We start from the raw sequence: 26,111 nt of genomic DNA, 5'->3' as shown, positions 1-26,111 counted from the left end.
AGATGGGGAATTGTTTTCCAGATTTATGAAAAGTATCTAAATGGATTATCTTACCTATAGCTGATAAAATACATATGTCTTATGAACTTGTAGGGACCACTATCATTAATTAATCATTTTATTTTAAAAATTACAAACATTTTAGCCCACATGTGCAGTATTTTTTTACCTTTAAATGTTTATGATGAAGTTCTTGAAAACATGACTTGAAGAGCAATAAATATCCTTAAGAGGATTTTTCTACCAGCTAAAATATTCAGAAAATTTCCCTAACAGTGATATCCTCTATTGGCAGGTTCATTTACACATGAACCTGGGCCCCCTCAGGGTGCCTCCAATCAGAGAATGTCGATTGGTGGCCCCCAGGGGGAGGGCGTTCTCTGTGGGCGCGCCAGACCTATGGAACCGCTTGCCGGTTGAGCTCCGGATGGCCCCCGACCTTCGCTCCTTCCGACGCGATCTAAAAACTTATCTTTTTGAACAATCCGGCCTGGTCTGATGGGTTTGGGGTTTGGATTTAGTTTTAACATAGTTTTAATTATTGTATTATATTGGGCATAATTATTTAATTCTTTTTTAACTTTTGTATTTATATTTTGATATTTATTGCCCTGAGTCCTTCGGGAGAAGGGCGGTATAAAAATTAATTAAATAAATAAATAAATATCAGTGAATAATTCCTACCAAATTCAGTTTGATCAAAGATGGCTTTAATGTCAACATCCAGTTTGAGAATCCAAATAAAAATCCAGGTTCATTCTGTCTCTGAAAATCTTACTGTTTATTGAATACACTACATGGGTATGTCAAAGCAAAACTAACTCTGAGGTTCCAACCCCAATTCATAGACTTAAACAATAATTTTCCCAGACAAACCCCCAGCGCCTTACCTAGTCCATCTAAACAACTTTACTTTGTTATGGGAGCTATCTGCTTCAAATTCACACCTGGTCTGTTGTCCTTGAAAAGATTTCAGGCTCTCACGGTTTTCAGCTGAATTGTTTTGTTTATCCATCTAACCCATTTGAAAGTAACACCTCTCCCCCTTAATCTAAAGGCAAGTTGAAACACAGAGGCATGTAGCTGCCAAAGTTTCATCCTTGACATTTATACATATTAAAAACAGAATAAAATGTAATTTACAGGCCCATTGGTCTATTAGATATTGTTGCTAAAATATATGCTAGGATCCTCTTGATTAGAGCTGAGAGTGGAGAGATGAACAAAGAATTTCTTGCTGAAGAACAAGACTTTCGACAGAGTATATTTGTTTATGGTTTATGAGAACTAAATTGGATTTCTTTAAAGCTAATACTTCAGAGTTGATCTGACTCCAAATATAACACAGTATTTTTCATTGCTTTTTCAGATCAGTTTTGAATTATTTTCAGAGTCACTGCATGATAAAAGTCAATTGCCCTTTTATCACCGTCTTTTACCTCCCAAAGGCATCCTTTACCCAGCAATTGTCCAACTGCTTCTCCATTTTAGATGGACCTTGATTGGTCTTTTTGCTTCAGACACAGAAAATGGAGAGAATTTCATGAGAACGTTTACCCCTTTGCTTGTCAAGAATGGGATTTGTGTGGCTATATCACAGCAATTCTCAACAACTGAGGCTACAGCACCCCTCAGGGATGCCCTCTCTAAATGGAAACAAGTCAATGTCTTTCTGCACTACATAGAATATGGTGCCGTGTTGGACAGAATTCTTCCTTTCCATTTAACATTTATGCATTTGCCAGGACCCATTGAAGAGAAAGTCTGGATCACAACACTCATTGGACTATTTCCACTGAAAAATGACAGACATCTCAAATACATTAATAGTATCTGGACTGTTGCTTTAGAGGAAAAAAAAGGGCCAGTAAGGGATGCTTTTCAACACAATTTCTTTGTGAAACCACCCTTTGGAGAAGAGTCATTTCTTTGTTTTTTTTCAAAGCACGTACTTTCTGTCAAAGGCCGGAAAAGATGCACTGAGAAAGCACCACTGGACATGCAAAAGAAAAAGAATATGATTGAAGTCAATAATGTCCACCACTTTTACACTGTCATTAACACTCTGACTCATGCCTTGATTGCTGCATATACCTCCAGATCCAGGAGGAGATGGAAGAAAGGGAAAGAAAGGTTGGGGGCTTCAAGACTGCAGCCATGGGAGGTAAGGGGTCCTAACAAGGATCCATCCAACCTATTTCCTTTTGAAAAAGGAATCCAAACGAGAAGGAGGGTAGGAAGAAAAATCAGGTCCAGTTCCAAGCCGGGAGTAAATAAAATGGAGGCTAAGATGCTGGAAATAAAATGGAGGCTAGCTGCTTAGGGAAAAAGGTTTCTGTTTATTGATGAGCAGAACCAGCAACAGCATGCAGCTTTGGGATAGCTGACAAAATGGCTGAGTGAGTGGATGGATCTTTATATGATTCTGATTGAGTTGCTCCAAGGGGTTGTGCAATGTAGTGAGCCTTGTGTCTTTTGCTATTCTAAGGGAACTGGGTTAATCCTATTATGTCCCAAAGGTCCTGTCCTGTCCTAAGAATGTGGGTGGGGGAATGTAAACACTTAATCCCATCAGATGTGTGGGCTGAAGGCATTGTGTTTATGAATAGATTGGCCCAGCCTTTCTTAATGGGTACAAAATATCCATCTCTAAAGACTGGGTCTGCTTTCTGCCTTTGTTAAGATTTTTCTCCATTTCTCCTTTGGGGAAATATAATAGTCTGCCTCTTTTTAATATTAAGAATAAAGAATATTTTAATCCGGGGGGGGGGGTGTCCTACAAGGGGAACTATATCATCCTGCTTGTGCTACAGAATGCCAAAAGGTTTGGCCAATCTAATCGCTCAGGCAATAATGTTCACAAGAACAGAAACTATGACAGATATAGTTTAATATTAAACACTGCTAATATTTAAAAGATGTGTGCATTATTAAATAAATTCCTGCATGTATGAGGATATGATTAGCATTATAGAATTTTACCTTCATACATTTAAAGGAATCCTCTTTTTTGTAAGAGTTTTATTAATTTTTTACAATAACAACCTTAGTGCCTGGTGTACAGTGTGTTGTCTTGGTTCATGAATTTTTTTACAATCAGTAATAGTTAATTAAGTCAATAATAATTATTTTTTATATTTCCATAATTAAGTTTAAGTTTTAAGTTTAAGTTTTATTAAATTTTTATACCGCCCTTCTCCCGAAGGACTCAGGGCGGTGAACAGGGCATATAATAAAAATACAAAAGTACAAAAGTTAAAAAAGAATTAAATTATTGCCCAAAATAAAACAGTAAGAATATACAAATATTAAAACCCTAAGTTAACTCCCCATCAGGCCAGGCCAGATTGATCGAATAAATGGGTCTTTAACCCGCGCCGGAAGGAGCGGAGATCCGGTGCCATCCGGAGCTCAACCGGCAGTTGATTCCACAGAGCCGGGGCGCCCACAGAGAAGGCCCTCCCCCTGGGGGCCACCAGCCGGCATTCTCTGACCGGAGGCACCCTGAGGAGGCCCTCTCTGTGGGAACGCACAGGGCGGAGGGGAGTCAACGCCGGCAGCAGGTGGTCCCCGAGGTATTCTGGACCCATGCCATGTAAGGACTTAAAAACCATCACTAAGACCTTGAACCTCACCTGGAAGACAACTGGTAACCAATGCAGCTCGCGGAGCAAAGGTGTAACATGGGAGTACCGGGAAACTCCCAACACAACTCTCGCGGCCGCATTCTGTACCAGTTGGAGCCTCCGAGTGGTCTTCAAGGGAAGCCCCATGTAGAGAGCATTGCAATAGTCAAGACGAGAGGTCACGAGCGCATGAGTGACCGTACACAGGGCATCCCGGTCTAGATAGGGCCGCAACTGACTCACCAGGCGAACCTGAGCGAAAGCCCCCCTAGTCACGGCTACTATATGATCTTCTAAGGTAAGCCGTGAATCTAGGAGGACTCCCAAGTTGCGAGCCCTATCCACGGGGGGTAAAGACTCACCCCCCATAGAAAGCGATGGAACATTTTGAATGTCCCGGGATGCCGGAATGTACAGCCACTCAGTCTTGTCAGGGTTGAGTTGAAATCTGTTCCTCCCCATCCAGACCCGGACCGCCTCCAGGCAATGGGACATCACAGTGAGGGCATCACTGGGGTGGTTTGGGGTCAAAATAAAAAGTTGGGTATCATCGGCATATTGATGATACCCAACTCCAAAACCACGAATGATCTCACCCAGCGGTTTCATATAGATGTTGAACAGGAGAGGCGAGAGGACCGACCCCTGAGGAACTCCACAAACGAGAGACCTAGGGGCCGATCTCTGCCCCCCTGCCAACACCGACTGCGAACGTCCCAGGAGATAGGAGGAGAACCACCGAAGAACCGTGCCTCCCACTCCCAATCCCCTGAGACGCCGCAGCAGGATACCATGGTCGATGGTATCGAAAGCCGCCGAGAGGTCTAATAGGACTAGGACAGAGGAATATCCCCTATCCCCTATTAGTATATCAATTGATAATATATTTCATTGATTCTCTCTTTTTGCAATAGTATTCTCCTTCTTCAGCATTAAACAAATATAATTTTTGATATTTAATATTATCCATATATAAATGATTAAATAAAAACATTTTCTTCTATATTTATACCAACAATAATAGCATCCATATATAGCATTTTTTTCTTATCAACTTATGTTATGTTCGTAAAAGTCATCTTATTAATTCACCATATATCGTATTTTCATCAATCTTGTTTAAACTCAATTTCTCCATAATATTCAAACAATTCTTATCAATCATAATTTTCTCAATAATTAACATCTAAATTTCCAAATTTTCCACTTAAATATATCATCCCAGTATTTTCATATTTCATATATTATAGAAATACTATACTACTTATCTATCATAATATCTACCTATAACATCTTTTCTAATCAATTTATATTTCACTTCTATTTGTAAAAATTAATTAAATCACTATATATTTTTTTTCAAAATTCTTATTAAGCTTAATTTCCCCACAATATTTCAATCATTCCTTAATCCTAAATCTTTTCAAATTTAATTTGTCTTTAAAGTTCAATTTTTTCATTTATTTTCATCATCCCAATATTTTTACATTTTGTGTCTTATCAAAAAATACCATATTGCTTATATCTCTTATCCCATTTATTCCAAAGCCCCTTTATTAGCCATATAGCCATATTCAAACAAGTCTTGGCTTGTATAATATTCCATTTGGTAGGGCGAGTCAAGTCTCTTAAGACCATCTCTAATCTTCTTCCTTTGCCAAATTGTTTTCCGAATTAATATGTTTGATTTGTCAAACAGTTCTTGTATTTTTGTAGTTGTTGTTAGGCGTAGAGGATACATAATACGTAAGATGTATGCTTTTTGACTCCCAAACAGTGATTCTCCTAGTAGTGTCCATTTTGTTAAGTCTTCTTTCTTCTCAGGTTTATTTTGATATTCTAATGCATAAGGTATCTTTTCCATATTTACTGTTGTATCTTGTGAAGTTTTTCTTGTTTGTATTAAGTTATAGTTCCCTTCATTTGTGACTTCGCCAATTAAGTCATTTTTTTCTAGTTCACATTCTGTTATCTAATTTGTTTGTTAATTCTTTACTATCATTCTTTGAATGTTTTTGATTGTAAATTTAAATTAGAAATGTATTCCTTTATGTTATCAAAGTTATGCTTAATCTTTTCATGATTTAGAGCTATTGTGATTTGTATCTGTCATAGCATTGCAGAAATTTCTTCTTGGAAAGTATTTGTCTTGTCCTGAAATGTTGCGTCTAGAGCTCTTTGATCTTTCCAGTTGAATCCTTCAAGAGAAGATATTAAGTGTGGCTTTCTATAATTTTTTAATGAATATATCATATCCATGTTGTCTCCCCCTTTTGAGTAATCCGTCATAAGTGCCATAGTCTCTGTAATTATCCTTGTCAAGCTGACCACTACTCAAAATCCAAACAGTCCAATTTTATATAGTTTTTGCCTTTATATGTAATTTTTATAATCCACTGTAATTTTCAATTGTCAAAGTTTCAGTAAAATCAGTGTTTTATAACAATTCTTTCAGGAGTCAATTGTCAATTTTCAACCAATCAGAATTGCAATTCAGTATATTCTTAAAGAGATGGGCATACCAGAACATCTTATTTGTCTCTTGAGAAACCTATATGTGGGCCAAGAAGCAACAGTGAGAACTGGACACGGAACCACTGATTGGTTCAAAATTGGGAAAGGAGTTCGGCAAGGCTGTATACTGTCGCCCTGCCTATTTAACTTATATGCAGAGCACATCATGAGAAAGGCAGGGCTTGATGAATCAAAAGTTGGAATTAAGATTGCCGGAAGAAATATCAACAACCTAAGATATGCAGATGATACCACTCTAATGGCAGAAAGTAAAGAGGAACTAAAGAGCCTCTTGTTGTGGGTGAAGAAGGAGAGTGCAAAACTTGGGTTGAAACTAAACTTTAAGAAAACCAAGATCATGGCATCCGGCACTCTCAATTCCTGGCAAATAGATGGGGAAGAAATGGAGGTAGTGACAGATTTTATTTCCCTGGGCTCCAAGATCACTGCAGATGGGGATTGTAGCCAAGAAATTAAAAGACGCTTGCTCCTCGGGAGGAAAGCAATGGCAAATCTAGACAGCAGACTAAAAAACAGAGACATCACCCTGTCAACAAAAGTGTGTATAGTCAAGGCTATGGTTTTCCCAGTTGCAATGTATGGCAGTGAAAGTTGGACCATAAAAAAGGCTGAGCGCCAAAAAATTGAGGCCTTTGAACTATGGTGCTGGAGAAGACTCCTGCGAGTCCCTTGGACTGCAAGGTGATCAAACCGGTCAGTTCTAGAGGAGATTAACCCTGACTGCTCTTTAGAAGGCCAGATCCTGAAGTTGAAACTCAAATACTTTGGCCACATAATGAGAAGGAAGGACTCACTGGAGAAGAGCCTAATGCTGGGAAAGGTTGAAAGCAAGAGAAGAAGGGGACGACATAGAATAAGGTGGCTGGATGGAGTCACTAAAGCAGTAGGCATGAGCTTAAATGGACTCCAGAAGATGGTAGAGGACAGGAAGGCCTGGAGGAATGTTGTCCATAGGGTCGCAATGGGTCGGACATGGCTTCGCAGCTAACAACAACAACATATTTAGCCACCTTACATCCTTCCTGTACCTTTCCCTCTCAAAATGTAGTCATAGATCAAAGTTTTTAAACAATTCATAAGTTTAAATTACAATCAAAATATTTATTTTCCTTCAAAAACTTTCCAATCTTATGGCTGGCCCAGTATACAATCTCCTCTTTGTCCCCTGGCAACTATCTTCTTAAAGGTTATTAGAGTTCTTGGGAACAGATTTTTCTTTGTTTCTGGGCATTGTCTTTAATGTGCTATACTCTAATTGTCCACTAGATGTCAGCGGATATTTGTTTTCCAGCTCTTTCAAGCAAGAAGTTATTATTTTTCTTTTCCTTTTTATAATTTCATCAAAATCCTTTAGAATATAATCTTAGCAGTTTGTTTTAGTTTCTAAATTTGATCAGATTGTAGTATTTTAAATTTAATTTCAATGTTTCTTTCCTCCTTAAGGTTAATTCACCACTTCCACATTTGAAGGAATCCTTCCACTCAATGTAGCTCAGCCTCTCCTCTCTGCAGGAATCCCTGTTAAAGCTTCTCTGACTGATGGCTGCCCAGTCTTTGGATTAGGAGAATCAGTGAAGGGGAAACCGGATTTTCCCTGGTTCTCTGACTCACCACTAAAACTCTCCCTCTTAGGATTTTTTTTTCTCATTCAGTCAGAATCTCCTTTGTTTAACTGAATTCATTTTTCCATGTCCAACACTCTAGAATAACAGTTAACTGATCTTAACTTCTCTGTATTGTCTTTCAGTTATTGGATGGTTGCTGCATTCTCCCTTCTGCTTCAGATGTGGGTGTGTCAAGTGAGGGTCTTGTAATGGGTCTTGTGATTGGTTACAAGCCTCTCACTGATGACTCACACTTGACCCATCACAAGACCCATCACAAGATGCTCACTTTCATCTTTACAAGTCCATCTTGTGGTTTTCAAGGAGTTTATGCATTTTCTTTTTGTGTAATTGATTTGCTCTAAAATGTGTCCTATAATTTTATAAAATTTTATAAATTTTCTTTTTTAAATACATAAATTGTCAATATATAATTGACAAATTTTGCTGAACTTTTCTTTTTCATTTTTGAAGATAGTAGTAAAACCTGGTCTCCCAACTAAAAGTATTTACAAATTAGACCACTAGAGAAGAAAGATTCAAGTGAGAACAGACAAAAAAGGGATAAGTTACCACGTTTGCTGCTTTTAAAATTCCTGGATGTTCCCATTCTAGTTCCATCCCTTTCTGGAGAAGAATGAGTTTCTCAATCTTTCCATCTACGAACTGTACTTGAACCAAAATGGAGATTTAGCAGCTGACCTGAACATTGTGAGCTGGGTGTTTTTCCCTGAGGAATACCTCATGAAAGAGAAACTGGTGATTTTTGAAAGACAGAGAATTATTATCAACCAAGGTCTGCTGATATGGCTAGAGCTGCAAAACAGGGTGAGAGAAACATTGATGTCATTTCTCTCTTTTCCAGAGGATTGTGACCAATTTCATTGGGCTAAGCATATGGCTTAGTGTTCAAATGGGGAAACCGAATGAAAATGGTGAAAAAAGACCTTCAGGGGCTAGGAATGATAGCCTCATGTTTGTCTGTTACTTGTCCTCTAACAGTAAAGAAGAAGGCAATTTTGTTGACCAGTGCCTGAGGTTTGGACTGAATTCAATGAGATTGAATCTAGACTGGATGAAGTTGTCAACTGTCCAGTTGGCATTTTCAGAAAAACTCCTGGGACATGATTTTACAAAAAGTATAATACTTTACTGAAAATTTACATTGGCACAAAAGAAGCAAAACCAGCTCTGGTTTTCCCACTCGAGGCTTGCTTCGTTAAATAATAGACTCTCTCACCTCACCCACTAGGTTTTCACATTGTCCAATAGTAATATTTCTTCTTCTTCTCCACTGAACACCTGCGTTAGTGACCTTGGCTCTTGATTGTCTAGATATCATCCCTCCCAGTTTTGCATTCCATTGTCAAGCTATGAGGGAAGGAGAAAATGTAGGTGAAAGGGTGAATCAGTCTTGACAGAATGCCTTCTGGTTCCAGTGGGAAATAAGCTTTGTAATCAGGATTCACCTTGTCCTTATTGGGCCAATGTCCCTATGATAGGATAGGATAGGATAGGATAGGATAGGATAGGATAGGATAGGATAGGGTAGGGTAGGGTAGGGTAGGGTAGGGTAGGATAGGATAGGGTAGGATAGGATAGGATAGGATAGGATAGGATAGGATAGGATAGGATAGGATAGGATAGGATAGGATAGGATAGGGTAGGGTAGGGTAGGGTAGGGTAGGATAGGATAGGGTAGGATAGGATAGGATAGTTGGAAGGGACCTTGTAGGTCATCTAGTCCAACCCTCTGCCCAAGCAGGAGTCCCTACAAGATATAATAATAATAATAATAATAATAATAATAATAATAATAATAATAATAATAATAATAATAATGGTGATGATGATGAAGAAGAAGAAGAAGAAGAAGAAGAAGAAGAAGAAGAAGAAGAAGAAGAAGAAGAAGAAGAAGAAGAAGAAGAAGAAGAAGAAGAAGAAGAAGAAGAAGAAGAAGAAGAAGAAGAAGAAGTTGGAAGGGACCTTGGAGGTCATCTAGTTCAACCCCCTGCTCGGGGAGGAAACCCTATACCATTTCAGACAAATGGCTGTCCAGTCTCTTCTTAAAAACTTCCCGTGATGGAGCATTCACCACTTCTGGAGGCAGGTTGTTCCACTAATTAATTGTTCTGTCAGGAAGTTTCTCCTTAGTTCTAGGGTGCTTCTCTCTTTGGTTAGTTTCCATATGTTGCTTCTTGTCCTGCCTCCATGTGCTTTGGAGAATAGCTTGGCTCCCTCTTCCTTGTGGCAGTCCCTGAGATATTGGAACACTGCTATCATGTTCCCCCTCATCCTTCTCTTCTGACAGATGATAGTCCAGTCTCTTCTTGAAAGCATCTAGTGATGAAGCACCAACAACATCTGAAGGCAGTCTGTTGATTTTTCTCACTGTCAGGAAATTTCTCCTTATTTCCAGGTTGAATCTCTCCTTGATCAGTTTCCATCCATTATTCCTTGTCTGGCCTTCTGGCCTTCTGGTGCTCCTCTCTGGGACAGCCCCTCAAATATTGGAACACTGCTATCATATCTCCCCTGGTCCTTCTCTTCACTAGACTAGCCATACCAAGTTCCTGCAATTGTTCTTCATATGTTTTAGCCTCCAGTCCCCTAATCATCTTTGTTGCTCTTCTCTGTACTTTTTCTAGTCTCAACATCTTTTTTTGTAGTGCAGAGACCAAAATTGCTTTCAGTATTCTAGGTGTGGCTGTCCCAGAGAAATAAGGAGAAATTTCCTGACAGTGAGAAAAATCAAAAGACTGCCTTCAGATGTTGTTGGTGCTTCATCACTAGATGCTTTCAAGAAGAGACTGGACTATCATCTGTCAGAAGAGAAGGATGAGGGGGAACATGATAGCAGTGTTCCAATATCTCAGGGACTGCCACAAGGAAGAGGGAGCCAAGCTATTCTCCAAAGCACATGGAGGCAGGACAAGAAGCAACATATGGAAACTAACCAAAGAGAGAAGCACCCTAGAACTAAGGAGAAACTTCCTGACAGAACAATTAATTAGTGGAACAACCTGCCTCCAGAAGTGGTGAATGCTCCATCACGGGAAGTTTTTAAGAAGAGACTGGACAGCCATTTGTCTGAAATGGTATAGGGTTTCCTCCCCGAGCAGGGGGTTGAACTAGATGACCTCCAAGGTCCCTTCCAACTTCTTCTTCTTCTTCTTCTTCTTCTTCTTCTTCTTCTTCTTCTTCTTCTTCTTCTTCTTCTTCTTCTTCTTCTTCTTCTTCTTCTTCTTCTTCTTCTTCATCATCATCATCATCACCATTATTATTATTATTATTATTATTATTATTATTATTATTATTATTATTATTATTATTATTATTATTATTATTATTATTAGGTTTTTAAAAAGAAGCTGGACAGTTGCTTGTCTGAAATGGTGTAGGGTCTCCTGTTGAAGCAGCGGGCCTGACTAGAAGATCTCCAAGGTGCCTTATAGCTCTATTTTGATTCTGATTCTGATCTTATTAGCCTCAAGTCTTTCTGGAAAAAATGAAGTCTCCAAATTTAATAACAAATTTATTATTAGTATTATACTAATTATATAAATTTGTGATACAAATATGTTATTGTTCAACGGGCATGGAACATTTTTTTTCTTCCACACCAGTTATTGTTACCTTATTGTAGTTCTTCAGCAGAAAGGAATGTATCTTGGATATCTAGCTGAGCCTTATAAATATCTTGTTCTGACAAAGCACTCATATCCATGTTGCAAATGCTGCAACAAAAGATGCCTTACTCAATCTTTTTAAGGGACATGTTCTAATGACTTCTATTTCATATCACAACAGTTCTAGAAACTGAGCAGTCACTTTTACTCCTAAAGTTTGGCTAATGTTCATGTTATCTTCCAGGGATGGTTAGTGTTAACATACTTTCTTTGGAATTCCTTGTTTTTCTGATTAGTTTCTTCCTCAGTCCAAATGCGTGGTAAAATGTCAACCTGGATTTGTCAAGCAAGCTCGAGAAGGTGAGCCAGTTTGTTGCTATGACTGTGTTCCTTGACCGGAGGGGACCATCTCCACTAACGAAGGTAGGTCACACCAAAGAAAAGGAGACACCTTGTGGAAGTGGATTCATAGAGAGTGTTTATATGAAACAAGAAGTTAAAAGACAGTTTGAAGCTCAGATGCTTTCTTGTTAATTTTCATACTGCACAATTTATGATCTATAGGAAGGAACTGTAAAAAGAATAAACTTAAAGGAGAAGCTGAATAAAGACAGGAGGGTGTGAAATAACTTTATCTCTACAGAAATAGAGCACAACAATGATGAAAACTGTAAACTTGAATGTATTGGGGTCAATATAAAAGGGGAAAAATGATATTGCCATAGGTGTATACTATAGGTCGCCCAACCAAGCAGAGGAAATAGATGAACTTTTTGCTAGTCAGTTAACTAAGGTATGTAGGAAGCACATCACAATAGTAGTGGGGGACTTTAATTACCCTGATATCAACTGGGAGACAAATTCTGCAGCAAGTGGAAGATCTAACAGATTCCTGACAAACCTAGCAGACAACTTTCTCTCCCAAAAAGTAGAGAACTAGGGGATTAGCCATATTGGATTTAATTCTCACTAACAGAGATGAAATGATAGAAAGTGTCGAAGCCACAGGAACCTTGGGAGGAAGTGATCATGCAATATTGGAATTCAACATTATGGAAGCACAAGCAATAGAATAGAGCCAAATTAGAGTCTTGGACTTTAAAAGAGCTAATTTCAATAAACTTAGAGAGACCTTGGGAAGAATTCCATGGATGAGAATCCTAAAGGGGAAAACAACTCAAGAAGCTTGGGAAATTTTGAAAAGTGAGATAATGAAGGCCCAGTCTAGCACAATACCAACAAAGAAGAAAAATAACAGCTTTCAAAAGAAACCAGCAATAAAGAACTCTCTGATAAACTGAAAGATAAAAAGGACAAGTATAAGAAGTGGAAAGAGGGGCACATAACTAAGGCAGAATATCAGCAAACAGCCTGTGCCTGCAAAGGTGAAGTGAGGGAAGCTAAGGCTCAAAATGAACTAAGGCTTGCGACCAAAGTCAAAAATAACAAAAAAAAAGCTTCTTTCAACATATAAGAAACAAGAAAAAAGTTAAAGAAATGATTGGTCCATTAGTGGGGGAAAGTGACAAGAAGGTGACAAGGAACAGGGAGAAAGCAGAACTATTTAACTCGTTTTTTGCATCTGTCTTTACACAAAGGGAAAAAACAGTCCAAACTACCAAAACCAGTGCCATAAAAAACAGAATAGAAACACAAGTTAAGATAGGCAAGAAAATGGTAAGTGAGCACCTGTCCAGCCTAGACGAGTTCAAATCACCAGGACCAGATGGATTATACCCCAGGGTTCTCAAGGAACTGGCAGATGTGAACTCAGAACCACTGAACTATATTTTTCAAAGATCCTGGAGCACTGGGGAACTACCAGAGGACTGGAAGAGAGCTGATGTAGTTCCCATATTCAAAAAAGGGAAAAAAAATAGATCCAGAAAACTACAGACCTATTAGCCTGACCTCAATACCTGGGAAGATTCTGGAAAAGATAATCAAACAACAAATCAGCGAACACCTTGATGCGAACAAAGTTATCACTAAAAGCCAACATGGGTTTGTCAAAAACAGATCATGCCAGACAAATCTTATTGCATTCTTTGACCAAGTGACAAAACTAGTGGACCAGAGGAATGCTGTAGATATAATTAACTTGGACTTCAGTAAGGCATTTGATAAAGTAGATCACAACCTACTACTTGATAAGATAGAAAAATGTGGGTTAGATAGCATCACCACCAGATAGATTCGTAGCTGGCTGACAGGCCATACTCAGCATGTGGTCCTCAATGGAACTGCATCTACATGGAAGGAAGTGTGTAGTGGGGTGCCCCAGGGCTCTGTTCTGGGCCCAGTGCTCTTCAACATCTTCATCAAGGATTTGGATGAGGGGATAGATGGGGAACTCATCAAATTTGCAGACGACACCAAGCTGGCAGGAATAGCCAATACTCCAGAAGATAGGCTTAAGATACAGAAGGATCTGGACTAACTAGAACACTGGACACTATCTAACAAAATAAAATTCAATTGTGAAAAAAGTAAGGTTCCTTAGTTCTAGGTTGATTTTTCCTGCCTAAATGTAGAACCTTACTTTTTTCACCATTGAATTTCAGCCATTTGCCTGAAATGGTATAGGGTTTCCTGCCTGAGCAGGGGGTTGTACTAGATGACCTCCAAGGTCCCTTCCAACTTTATATTATTATTATTATTATTATTATTATTATTATTATTATTATTATTATTATTATTATTATTATTATTATTATTATTATTATTATTATTATTAAATATCGAGCGAGCTTTCTTACAGCCAGAGACAATATCTCTTCTGCTTTTTATTTTTGAATGTGATCTTCCACATTTATATATCTAGGAACATCTGAGTTCTTTGTATCTTGAGAAATTTCTTTAGGTCCACCTACTGGAAGGATCCTTGTGATGCATTATCCATGTGCCTCCCCTTGAGGATCACTGGGAAGGTATTGCTGGTCCACAATGAAGTGGACAGTTATGGGTGCACCTCATTTGACACATATTACCACTGCTGCCAGCAGCCATTTCTGGTTATTTGCAGGAATTTTCGCTGCAGGGTAACTAGTTTTTATAAGATAAAACATCCTCAGGATACAACAACAACAACAACAACAACAACAACAACAACAACAACAACAACAACAACAACAACAATAATAATAATAATAATAATAATAATAATAATAATAATAATAATAATAATAATAATAATAATAATAATAATAATAAAGTTGGAAGGGACCTTGGAGGTCTTCTAGTCCAACCCCCTGCTCAGGCAGGAAACCCTATACCATTTCAGACAAATGGCTTTCCAGTCTCTTCTTAAAAACCTTCAATGCAGGAGTATTCACAGCTTCTGGAGGCAGGTTGTTCAACTGATTAATTGTTCTAATTATCAAAAAATATCTCCTTAGTTGTAGGTTGCTTCTCTCTTTTTTAGTTTCCATCCATTGCTTCTTGTCTTGCCTTCAGGTGCTTTGGAGAATAGCTTGCCTATTAACAAGTGTCATCTGACAGGACCCCGGATGTTTGCCTAGAAAAGTTAACTATTTCATATATATATATATTACTTCTAATAATGTAGCTTCCTATGAAGTTTCTGCACATTACATAGGAAATTATTACCTAGCACGATATATATATATATGGAGGTCTTCTTATTCAGCCCTCTGCTCAAGCAGGAGATCATATCAGTTTAGACAAGTGGGTGTCCAGTCTCTTCTTAACTCCAGTGATCAAGCACCCACAATGTCTGAAGGCAAGCTGTTCCAGTGGTTGATTGTTCTCACTATTAGGAAGTTTCTCCTTAATTCCAGGTTGCTTCTCTCCTTGATTAGTTTCTATCCATTGTTTCTTGTCTTGCCTTCTGGTACTTTGGAAAATAAGTTGACCCCCTCCACTTTGTGGCAGCCTCTCAAATACTAGAATACTGCTATCATGTCCCCCCTAGTCCTTCTTTTCTCTAGACTGGCCATTCCCAAATCCTGCAACTGTTCTTCATATGTTGTAGTCTCCAGACCTTTAATTATCTTAGTTGCTCTTCTTTGAACTTTTTCCAAAGTCACAACATCTTTTTTGTAATGTGGTGACCAAAACTGGAAGCAGTATTCCAGATGTAGCTTTACTAAGACTTTATAAAGTGGTACTAATGCTTCATGTGATTTTGATTCTACACCTCTGCTTATACAATCAAGGATTGTATTAGCTTTTTCGGCTGCTGCACATTGCTAGTTCTTGTTTAAGTGACCATCCACTAGGACATCAAGGTCCCTCTCACATTTACTGTTTTTGAGCCAAGTTTCATCTAATCTGGACTTGTACTTTTGGTTTTTCCTGCCCAGTTATAAAACCTTGCTTTTCTCTACATGAAATATCATGTTGTTGGATAGGGCCAATTGTTCAAGTCTCTCAAGATATTTTTGGATCCTGAGTTTGTCTTCTGGGGTGTTGGTTGTTCCTGCCAGCTTAGTGTCATCTGCAAATTTGATGAGGTCCAGTGGTGGGATTCAAATTTGTGAACAACCAATTCTCTGTGTGGATGCTACTTCTAGAATTCCATTCTGGGCCTGGCCAACAAAAAAAATTAGCTACTGGTTCTGCCTAAGTGGTGCGAACTGGCTGAATCCCACTACTGATGAGATCCCCTTCTATTCCCTCATCTAAGTCATTTATGAAGATATTGAAGAGTACTGGGCCTAAAACAGAACCTTGTAGTACCCCACTGCTTCCTTCCTTCCATGTCTATGTGTTGAGTATGATTTTTCAGTCAGTTACAAATCCATCTGGTAGTGATGCTGTCCATCCCACATTTTTCTAGTTACCAAGAAGTAGGTTGTGGTCTACTTTGTCAAAAGCCTTGCTGAAGTCTAAATATACTGTTTTTAGTGATACCAGCAGTTGATGCAAGAAGGTATTTCTTTAAATGTAAAAGGACAGAATGTTAAAGAAATGTTGCTTTGTTGTTTTCTCAGATACGGAAAAATGCATGAACTGTCCAGATGATAAATATCCAAATGTGGATCGAGTTCAATGTGTCCCCAAAGCTATATCCTTCCTAAGGTATGACGAATATCTGGGCATCATCCTTGTCTCCTTTGCCCTGTTTTTGTTCCTAATTACAGGTTTTGTGTTAGTTATATTCCTTCAATACCTAGAAACCCCCATTGTCAAAGCAAACAATCGTGACCTCTCTTATATTCTCCTGGTCTCCCTCTTGCTTTGCTTCTTGTCTCCTTTACTCTTCATTGGTCAACCAAGAAAAGTTACCTGTCTTCTCCGACAGATGGTTTTCAGCAGCATCTTTTCACTTGCCATTTCTTCTCTCTTGGCCAAAACAATCACAGTGGTGCTGGCTTTCATGGCCACAAAACCAGGAAACCGAGTCAAGAGATGGTTGGGGAAGAGCTTGTCCAACTCCATCATTGTTTCTTGTTCTGCTGTCCAAATTATCCTCTGCTCCATCTGGCTTGGAGCTTTTCCCCCATTCCCTGACTTTGACTTCCAATCTGAACCAGGGCTGGCCATCCTGCAATGCAACGAAGGCTCTGTTGTCATGTTCTATATCACCCTCAGCTACCTGGGCTTCCTGGCTGCCTTCTGCTTCACAGTGGCTTTCCTGGCTAGGAATCTGCCTGGGGCATTTAATGAAGCCAAGCTGATCACCTTCAGCATGCTGGTCTTTTGCAGTGTCTGGGTGACTTTTGTGCCCACCTACTTGAGCACCAAAGGGAAGTACATGGTGGCTGTGCAGGTCTTCTCCATCTTGGCCTCCAATGCTGGTCTGCTGGTCTGCATCTTCATCCCCAAGTGCTACATTATCATTCTGAGGCCAGACCAGAATACAAAGGAGCAGCTTACAACCAGAAGAAATGAATAAATGTGAGACAGGGGAAAATCTACTCTCAACATATTTGAACTAAGCACACTTAGAAAATGCTCCAAGTTGCAGGCAAACAATTTTGCTTAAAATGCTTAAAAGGCAGGTTCAAGATTGTGTTCGCCATCCTTATCTAGTAGAATTCCTAGATGACAATTGATCTCTTTTGAACTCTTAAGGCATCATATCTGTCCTGGGTCCTTAGCTTACCTGAGGCCTGGCATGCAACACCTAGGTTTTTGAAACATGATATTTGTGCAATGGGAATCTTGTGGTGATGCCAGAAATATATGCTGGTGGTGCTCTAAAAAGTTCATTATTTTAGTTGTAGTTCATCTGCAATTGAGGTTCTTTGCAATATTGGGCTCAAGATCTCAGCTTTATCAGCATAAGGAAAGTAGAGAGAGATCTCCCAGCCACATTTATAATGTGGATTATCCAACTGATCAAATAAATTATTATAAATGTTAAAGAAGAGAGGAGCTAATATAGACCATAATAGGATTTCTAGAAACAAATTCCTACAGAATGGGATGATTGAATGTCCCACTGATGTGATGTGAGGGAGAGGTGAAATTGTACATAAATTCCCAATCAGAAGCTGTGGTAATTCATACATCTCCATCTTCTGATTTTGGACAGTCCAAAGATATCTGGGTAGTCATTGGGAGATGAATATGGGCCCTAGCCTTATCCAGGAGACCTGTTCTTCCTCCTTGGCTGTATTATCACTGTATCTTTCTAGCACCAAGTTGTCTATAGAGATTCTCAGTCATCCAGGTCATGGTTGTCCCAAAGGTGCTTTTTCATGAGACAAGTGGACTTATTTTTTTCTCTTTGAAGATGTTTCACTTCTCATCCAAGAAGCTTCTTCAGCTCTGACTGGAAGGTTGGGAATGGAAGGATTTATATTCCTTGCAGACAGCTGGTCATTTGCATTTTTAGTGAATCATTGATACCACCTGGAAGCTTATCTATGTCATCAGGTTCACCTGAGTGATGCAAATGGGTGTGGAGCCTTCTTGGACAAGATTGAGGATAAGATAAGGATAAGATTGAGCATGCCATCTGCATTTAAAATACAAAGGCCACTCTTTTGAAGACAGCAAAGTCCACATTTTGGACAGAGAAAACTGCTAGTTTGAAAGAGAAGTCAAAGAGGCCATCTATGTCAAAACCGAACAGCCCTCTCTCAACAGAGGGGGAGGATCTATCTTCCATCTACAACACAGTCCTCTCAGCAGTTCCAAGAAGGTTCCACACCATTTTCACTACTCAGGTGACCCTGAAGACACAGATAAGCCTCCAAGTAGCTATCAACCACGCTTTAAAAGAATGCAAATGACCATCTTTTTGCAAGGAATATAAATCCTTTCATTCCCCACCATCCAGTCAGAGCTGAAGAAGCTTCTTGGATGAAAAGCAAAATGTCTTCAAAGAGAAAACAGGAAGTACAATTGCCTCATGAAAAAAGCACCTTTGTGTAGCACCCAAGAGATTCTCAGACTTCTTCAACCCCTACGAGGCACAAGCAGGGCTTATCTGGTAATTCTGCTTAGTCATTTCTACTGACTTCCACAGCATGGGATGTAGCACATACCTCTGGGACTTTGTAGGTGGCCAATGCGGTAATCTGAGGGGAGATGTCAATCTTAGTCCCTTCAAGGACAAAGGTCCTTCTGCCTTCATAATTGTGGTTAGGAACTTTGGCATCCCCACCAGAGAGCATGTTCAGCAGAGCATCCCAAGTCATTCTGGGGTCCAAATAATTGTCATGAAAATTGTAACTCAAGTTAGATTGACACCCTGCTAGTAAAAATAATAATATATAAACTAAATTAGAACTGAGGAAACCAAAAAGAGAGAGAAATAACAGAGTAAGCTAACAGAAAAAGAAAAAATAGACCATTAAGTTACAAATAAAGATATAGAGTTATAGAAGGACCCAGATTGTTGGGGGCAATTAAGCTGACTTTGTAATAATGCCGCTTGGGGTGTGTGTGAAAGCCCTAATAAGCAGACATATACATAGAATGAAGGCTACTGCTAAGCTTGTAAGCCGCCCTGAGTCTTTGGAGAAGGGCGGGATATAAATGGAATTAAATTAAAATAAAATAAATAAATAAAGAAGTTCCTTCCAATATTCTTCACAATTTTAAGTATATTTTAACCTATCTGTCTAAAGTTACAATGCAACTCTCTTTTTTTCCTCTAATCTATCCTATCCAATCATTAAAAGCATACATCGCAAGTTCATTTTTTGGTCTTTTTATGCAAAATGTCAATAAGGTTGTTCCAGTAATCAATAAATGTAGATATTGCCCTTTCTCCAATCAAAGGAGTCAGTTTGTCCATCTCAACAACTTCTGTAAAATTCCTCCGTGGTGGGTAGTGCTGAATGTTCCCAACTTTGTAAATGAAGCAATCTCACCACAGTAATTATATAATGAAATATATTGAATAATCTTCTACAGCATTTTTCTTTTATCCATCAAGCCTCAAATAAAACATTCTGGCTTCAATTAAATAGTTATGATTAATATCCTCTGTATTAATGTATGTATTTTAATCCAATTTTGTAAGCTTTTTTACATGTCCACCAAGCTTGATAAAATGTCTCTTTGTGTTCTTTACATTGGGTTTGGTTTGAAAACCAATGCTAGGAGCACCCTAGATAATCTTTCCTTGTCTCCCTTTCATCTCATCCCTTTCACAATTCCTGAGACACTGAGAGGTTTAATTGCTGAACTGGAGCTCAAAAATTAGCATCTGTCTCTCTCCCTTTCCCTCTCTTTCTCTTTCTCTCTCCCTCTCCCTCTCCCCCTTTTTTCTCTCTGTGTAAGTTTGTCTTTGGGAGAAAGGGGAGAGAAAGCAGGACATCGCCCTGGTTGACAAAATGGACAATCTTCTTTTCCAGTCCTCTGATATTTCCCCTATGCTACATGAGTTTTGCAAGATTGCATTCAGTGGCTCCAAAATTACATCTGCCAGATCCTTCAAAACCAATGGATACAAACCATTTTGGCCCAGGTGATTTGTACTCATCCAGAGTGGGTCGGTGTTATCTTACTAATTCCCTGCCAATTTTGACTTGTATACCTGTTCTATCTCCCTTGGTTTTGGTTTTGATAGGTTGAGCTGTTTCTTCCTTTTGTGTAAAAACATGCAAAAAAATGAATTAAACAGTTCTGCTTTCTCCCTTCTCCCTGCCATCTTTTTGCTCTCTGCTTCTATTAGTAGACCTATCATTTCCTTGTTTTTCTTCTTGTAACTTAGATATTAAAAAAAATATTATTGGCATCAATTGCCAGTTTTAGCTCATTCTGGGCCTTAGCTTTCCCTCCTGATTCCTTCCTTGCACATTTGGGCCACTTGTTGGCATTCTGCCTTAGCTATGTGTCCCTCTTCTTCTTCCTCTTGCTTACCACAAGGAAGTTGAGGATTTGGTGAACTGGTGTAAGAAAAAGAGCCCAATTTTAAATGCTGGAAAAACCAAAGAGATCATTGTTGATTTCAGAAAAGACAGGCACAGCCACTCTCCTTTGTGTATTAATGACTTACCTGTGGAGATGGTTACCAGCATCAAATTCCTGGGTGTGCAGTTAATGAGTAGGCTGGTTTGGTCACTCAACAGTATGACACTGGTAAAGCGAGCCCAGCAGCACATGCATTTTCTGTGTTGCATGAGAAAAGTACTTCTTCCTTCCCCTGTATATCTGTCCTTACCACTTTCTACAGATCTCCAATCAAGAGCATCCTTTCATGCGGCATTACAGTCTGGTTTGGAAGCATCACTGCTTCATACAGGAAGGTGGTGCAGAGAGTGGTGAGGATGGCTGAAAAGATTATTGCAGTTCCCTCCCTTCCATCCAGGACACAGCATATAAACATTGCTTCAGCAGGGTGCACAAGATTGTCTGGGATGCTACAAGTCCTCTTCATGACCTGTTTTTCTTGTTACCATCTGGGAGGAGGCTTTGTGGTATCCAAAGCAGAACATCCAGATTCAGTCACAGTTTCATTCCATACAGTGTTAACTTTGTGAACTCTAAAGCTTTCTCCTTCCATTATGTATTCAAGATGATTAATATTTATATGTTACTTATATGTAAGGCTGAAGGTTTATACATATGTTGTATATAGCATGTTTAAATGCATGTTATGTACAGTATGTGTGCACTTTGAGAGCAAGCAACTAAATTTCATGTTTAATGTGCACCAATGTGCTCACAGTAATAAATGACAATAAAAGTTATCTATCTATCTATCTATCTATCTATCTATCTATCTATCTATCTATCTATCTATCAATCATCTGTCTGTCTGTCTGTCTGTCTGTCTGTCTGTCTGTCTATCTATCTATCTATCTATCTATCTATCTATCTATCTATCTATCTATCTATCTATCTATCTATCTATCTATCTATCTATCTATCTATCTAACTAACTAACTAACTAACTAACTAACTAACTAACTAACTAACTAACTAACTAACTATCTCTTTCCATTTTTTATATTTGACTTTTTCCTCTGGTCTTGTGTGGTATCTTTTGAATTTCTATGTCTGTGTACTGTTTTGCTTAGACCTTCATTATCTCATTTTTCAGAGTTTCCCAAATATCTTGAACTGTTTTTCCTTTTAGAATATTCATGGATATCCATAAAACACATCCTATTCTCCTATTCGTAGCTTAACAAAAATAATAGAACAGAAAGAATAGAACAGAACAGAACAGAATAGAGCTGGAAGGGACCTTGGAGGTCATCTAGTCCAACCCCCTGCTCAGGCAGGAAACCCTACACCATTTCAGACAAATGGCTGTCCAGTCTCTAGAAGAATAGAATAGAATAGAATAGAATAGAATAGAATAGAATAGAATAGAATAGAATAGAATAGAATAGAATAGAATAGAATAGAATAGAATAGAATAGAATAGAATAGAATAAGGGACGCGGTGGCTCAGTGGGTTAGGATGCTGAGCTTGTTGATCAGAAAGTCGGCAGTTTGGCGGGTCAAATCCCGAGTGCCGCGTAACAGAGTGAGCGCCTGTTACTCGTCCCAGCTTCTGCCAACCTAGCAGTTCGAAAGCACGTAAAAATGCAAGTAGAAAAATAGGAACCACTACGGTGGGAAGGTAACAGCGTTCCGTGTGCCTTTGGCGTCTAGTCATGCCGGCCACATGACCACGGAGACGTCCTCGGACAAACGCTGGCTCTTCGGCTTCGAAACGGAGATGAGCACCGCCCTCTAGAGTCGGAAACGACTAGCACGCATGTGCGGGGGAACCTTTACCTTTACCATAGAATAGAATAGAATAGAATAGAATAGAATAGAATAGAATAGAATAGAATAGAATAGAATAGAATAGAATAGAATAGAATAGAATAGAATAGAATAGAATAGAATAGAATAGAATAGAATAGAATAGTTCTCCAGTGCTGGTCTGCTGGCCTGCATCTTCATCCCCAAGTGCTACATTATCATTCTGAGACCAGACCTGAATAGAAAGGAGCATCTTATGACCAGAAGAAATGTAGAAATATGAAACAAAGAAATTTCAGCTCTCAACTTGTTCCAACAGGCCAAAGCTGTAAAATAGTGCAACCTGTTTCCAGTATGTGGATGGCCCAACTATTTTGCCTGAAATAATGAAACACAGACTGGAGAATAGTGTGATGAGGACGTTCTTTGATTTTTGGGAATGTTTTAACAAGACAGAAATATAGAAGAAATGCATGAGACAACCTTTATACCCTCACATTTCAGTACATTTTATCAAAACTGTTATGGCAATGGCACTGATGTGTCTCTTTTTATTTAGCATAACACTTTCTTGAGGTTAGAAACAGTAGACAGATGAGCAAATAACAACAGGCAAGACAAACAATTTTATTCAGGGAGTTTTCAGAACTAAGGCCAAATCTAAGTTACATTTCCTTTCAATTTCTCCCTCATTACACCCGATATGTAGAAGGCTTCTCTTTAGATCAATGTCATTTCAATGCTTCAATATTCTTGATCAGGGCATTATTTCACATCAAAAGAGTGACTATAATTTTTTGTGAACTTGAAGCCTAGGAGCAGAAGGCCTATTGTTCTATCCCAGTTGGCTAAAAGAGAGAAATGAATACCTCTGGCAATCTCTGGGCTGTTTAAAAACATCATAAACTTTGGGCCTGTCCCTTTAAGGGACATTTTCCCCAGTCAGGACAAAATTAATGTTATTTATTTAACGAGAACAACATCCTCCATCCAATCATGATTCAATTTTGTCTGATTCAACTGAAACTTGAATTCAGGCCCTGGTCAATGGAATTGCCTTATTCTTTGCTATTTGAGGGCAAGGAAGAAGTGAACCTGAAACTATTAGCAACTCAATCTGAGGCACTTGAGGGTCCCTTATCAGTTTGATGGAGAAATACAAAGTGAGCATGATTTGGATCCTAAAGAATAATCACCCAGCATCCCAAGTTGGAACTGGCTGAATCAGTTTAAAAGACTGTTTCATATTATTCTGTCTGAAGAACATCTTCGTGAATAGTACTGAAGTCTCCCAAGCAGTCTAAAAAAAGTATTCTTACTCTCTACATTCTGTTCTTAGTGAAGCTCATCCACTTGGTTGACTATGCTTAAAGGTAAAGGTAAAGGTTCCCCCGCACATGTGTGCTAATTGTTTCCAACTCTAGGGGCCGGTGCTCATCTCCATTTCAAAGCCGAAGAGCCAGCACTTGTCCGAGGACGTCTCCGTGGTCATGTGGCCGGCATGACTAGACGCCAAAGGCGCACGGAACGCTGTTACCTTCCCACCGGAGTGGTCCCTATTTTTCTACTTGCATTTTTACGTGCTTTCGAACTGCTAGGTTGGCAGAAGCTGGGACGAGTAACAGGTGCTCACTCTGTTACGTGGCACTCGTGATTTGACCCGCCAAACTGCCTAACTTCTGATCGACAAGCTCAGCGTCCTAACCCACTGAGCCACCGCGTCCCTTTGACTACGCTTAGCCCACTTGAAATGGATCATAAAGCTTTGGAATCAGAAGAGACACGATATTTTCCCCACCTTGTTGAGCAGTTTTAGCTATGACACAGTATCTTGCTTGATAATAAGTCTCAGTGTTTCAAAACTCCCCAGTTGCTGTTTAATGGGATCCTTCTTGGAGAAAACCATCAAGCTCTTGATATTCAGGTCTGCTGTTACATCTCCATTATGGTCCAAATACAGTTTATTCCTGATGATGGAGGACTGGGAGAGGATGTGGAATAAGGGTATTAAGTTTACAGCATGTAATGTTTTGAAAGAAAATATGATGAAGATGATGTATAGGTGGTATTTAACACTGGTTAAACTTGCTAAAATTTATCATACATATGATAATAAATGCTGGAAATGTAAAGCTGTAGAAGGAACCTTTTACCACATGTGGTGGACTTGCCCCATAGTAAAAGACTTCTGGGAAAAGATTTATAATGAATTAAAGAAAGTTTTGAAAAATACATTTATTAAGAAACCAGAAGCCTTCTTATTGGGTATAGTCAGAAAAGAAATTCCCAAAAAAGATGTTACTTTCTTTCTGTATGCCACAACAGCGGCGAGAATTTTGATAGCTAAGAATTGGAAGACACAAGAAATACCAACGGTGGAAGAATGGCATATGAAAATGATGGACTATATGGAACTCGCTGAACTGACAGGGAGAATCCGTGACCGGGGAGAAGAGTCGGTGGAAGAAGACTGGAAAAAATTCAAGGATTATTTGAAGAAATATTGATATATCAACTAGTTTGAAATGGACTTGGAGGTGTTTATAGGTTGTAGTTTTAGAATTTAATGTTTAGTATTAAGGATAATATGAAACAATGATTGTTAAATGATAAGAAATTAAATATAGGTAGATATTAAATATGATTTAAAATTAGGAAATAGAAATTGCTAATGAGGATTAACGAAGAAACGCAGATAGGGGGGATTCAAGGAAGTCACCCGAAAATGATTAGAAAGATTAGGAATAACGGAAGCTAAGTATTTTTGTTGTATTTTTGTTGATTGTATTGTTTATGTCATGTCTTGTTTTTTATATGTATTTTTTTGTTTAAATATATGTTTATATAAAAGCAATAAAAAAATTAAAAAAACAAAAACAAATACAGTTTATTCCTGGAAAAATTGCAAAACACATTCTTCTCCAGAAACGGATGAAACAAGAAAAAAAAAACATCCAGGAATTTTAAAAGCTGAAACCTTGGTTTCTTATCCCATGCAATCTTTTTTTACCCCACATAGTCTTTTCACATTGGAATCTGTCTTCTACAAATGTCTCACTTCCAAATGAATTGGGAGAACAATTCTTATCACTACCTCCACAAGGGAATGAAAAAGATTATGGAATATGTGTCAGTCATATATTGTCAAAATATATGATCGACAGATGATGCATTAAGAGAGGGATTGAATTAAGAATGTGTGAAGTTCTAGTATCACTTTACAAAGTCTTAGTAAGACCACACTTGGAATACTGCATCCAACAACAAGAATACTTAGGGGGCTAGAGGCTAAAATATATGAAGAACAGTTATAGAAATTGGGTATGGCTAATCTAATGAAAAGAAGGTCTAGGGGAGGCATGATAGCAGTGTTCCAATATTTGAGGGGCTCCTACAAAGATGTGGGGGTTAAACTATTTTCTAAAGCACCAAAACGTAAGAAGGGAAACAATGGATGGAAATTAGTCAAGGAGAGAAGCAATCTAGAACTAAGGAGAAAATTCCTGACAGTGAGAACAATTAATCAGTAGAACAAGTTGCCTCCAGAAGTTGTGGGTGCTTAATCACTGGAGGCTTTAAAAGTGAGAGTGCAC

At 38.7% G+C, this 26,111-nt stretch overlaps 1 protein-coding gene across 1 annotated transcript in view; it reads right to left on the bottom strand.

The window, feature by feature from the left end:
* The window catches only part of LOC308663065 (vomeronasal type-2 receptor 26-like), a gene marked incomplete at both ends in the record, with an annotated part of 64,396 nt that extends 45,389 nt beyond the window's left edge, over positions 1–19,007 (bottom strand). The window contains 2 exons of the mRNA XM_081319210.1: positions 18,732–18,772; positions 18,855–19,007. Of these exons, the coding sequence (XP_081175336.1) occupies positions 18,732–18,772; positions 18,855–19,007 (194 nt within the window). The remainder of the gene's footprint in view (positions 1–18,731; positions 18,773–18,854) is intronic.
* Positions 19,008–26,111: the final 7,104 nt, after the last annotated feature.

Source organism: Vipera berus, assembly GCF_964194415.1.
Source record: "Vipera berus genome assembly, chromosome: 2".
Lineage (NCBI taxonomy): Eukaryota > Metazoa > Chordata > Lepidosauria > Squamata > Viperidae > Vipera > Vipera berus.
Note: the sequence above shows the minus strand (reverse complement) of the source record. Positions and strands in the feature narration are given on the sequence as shown.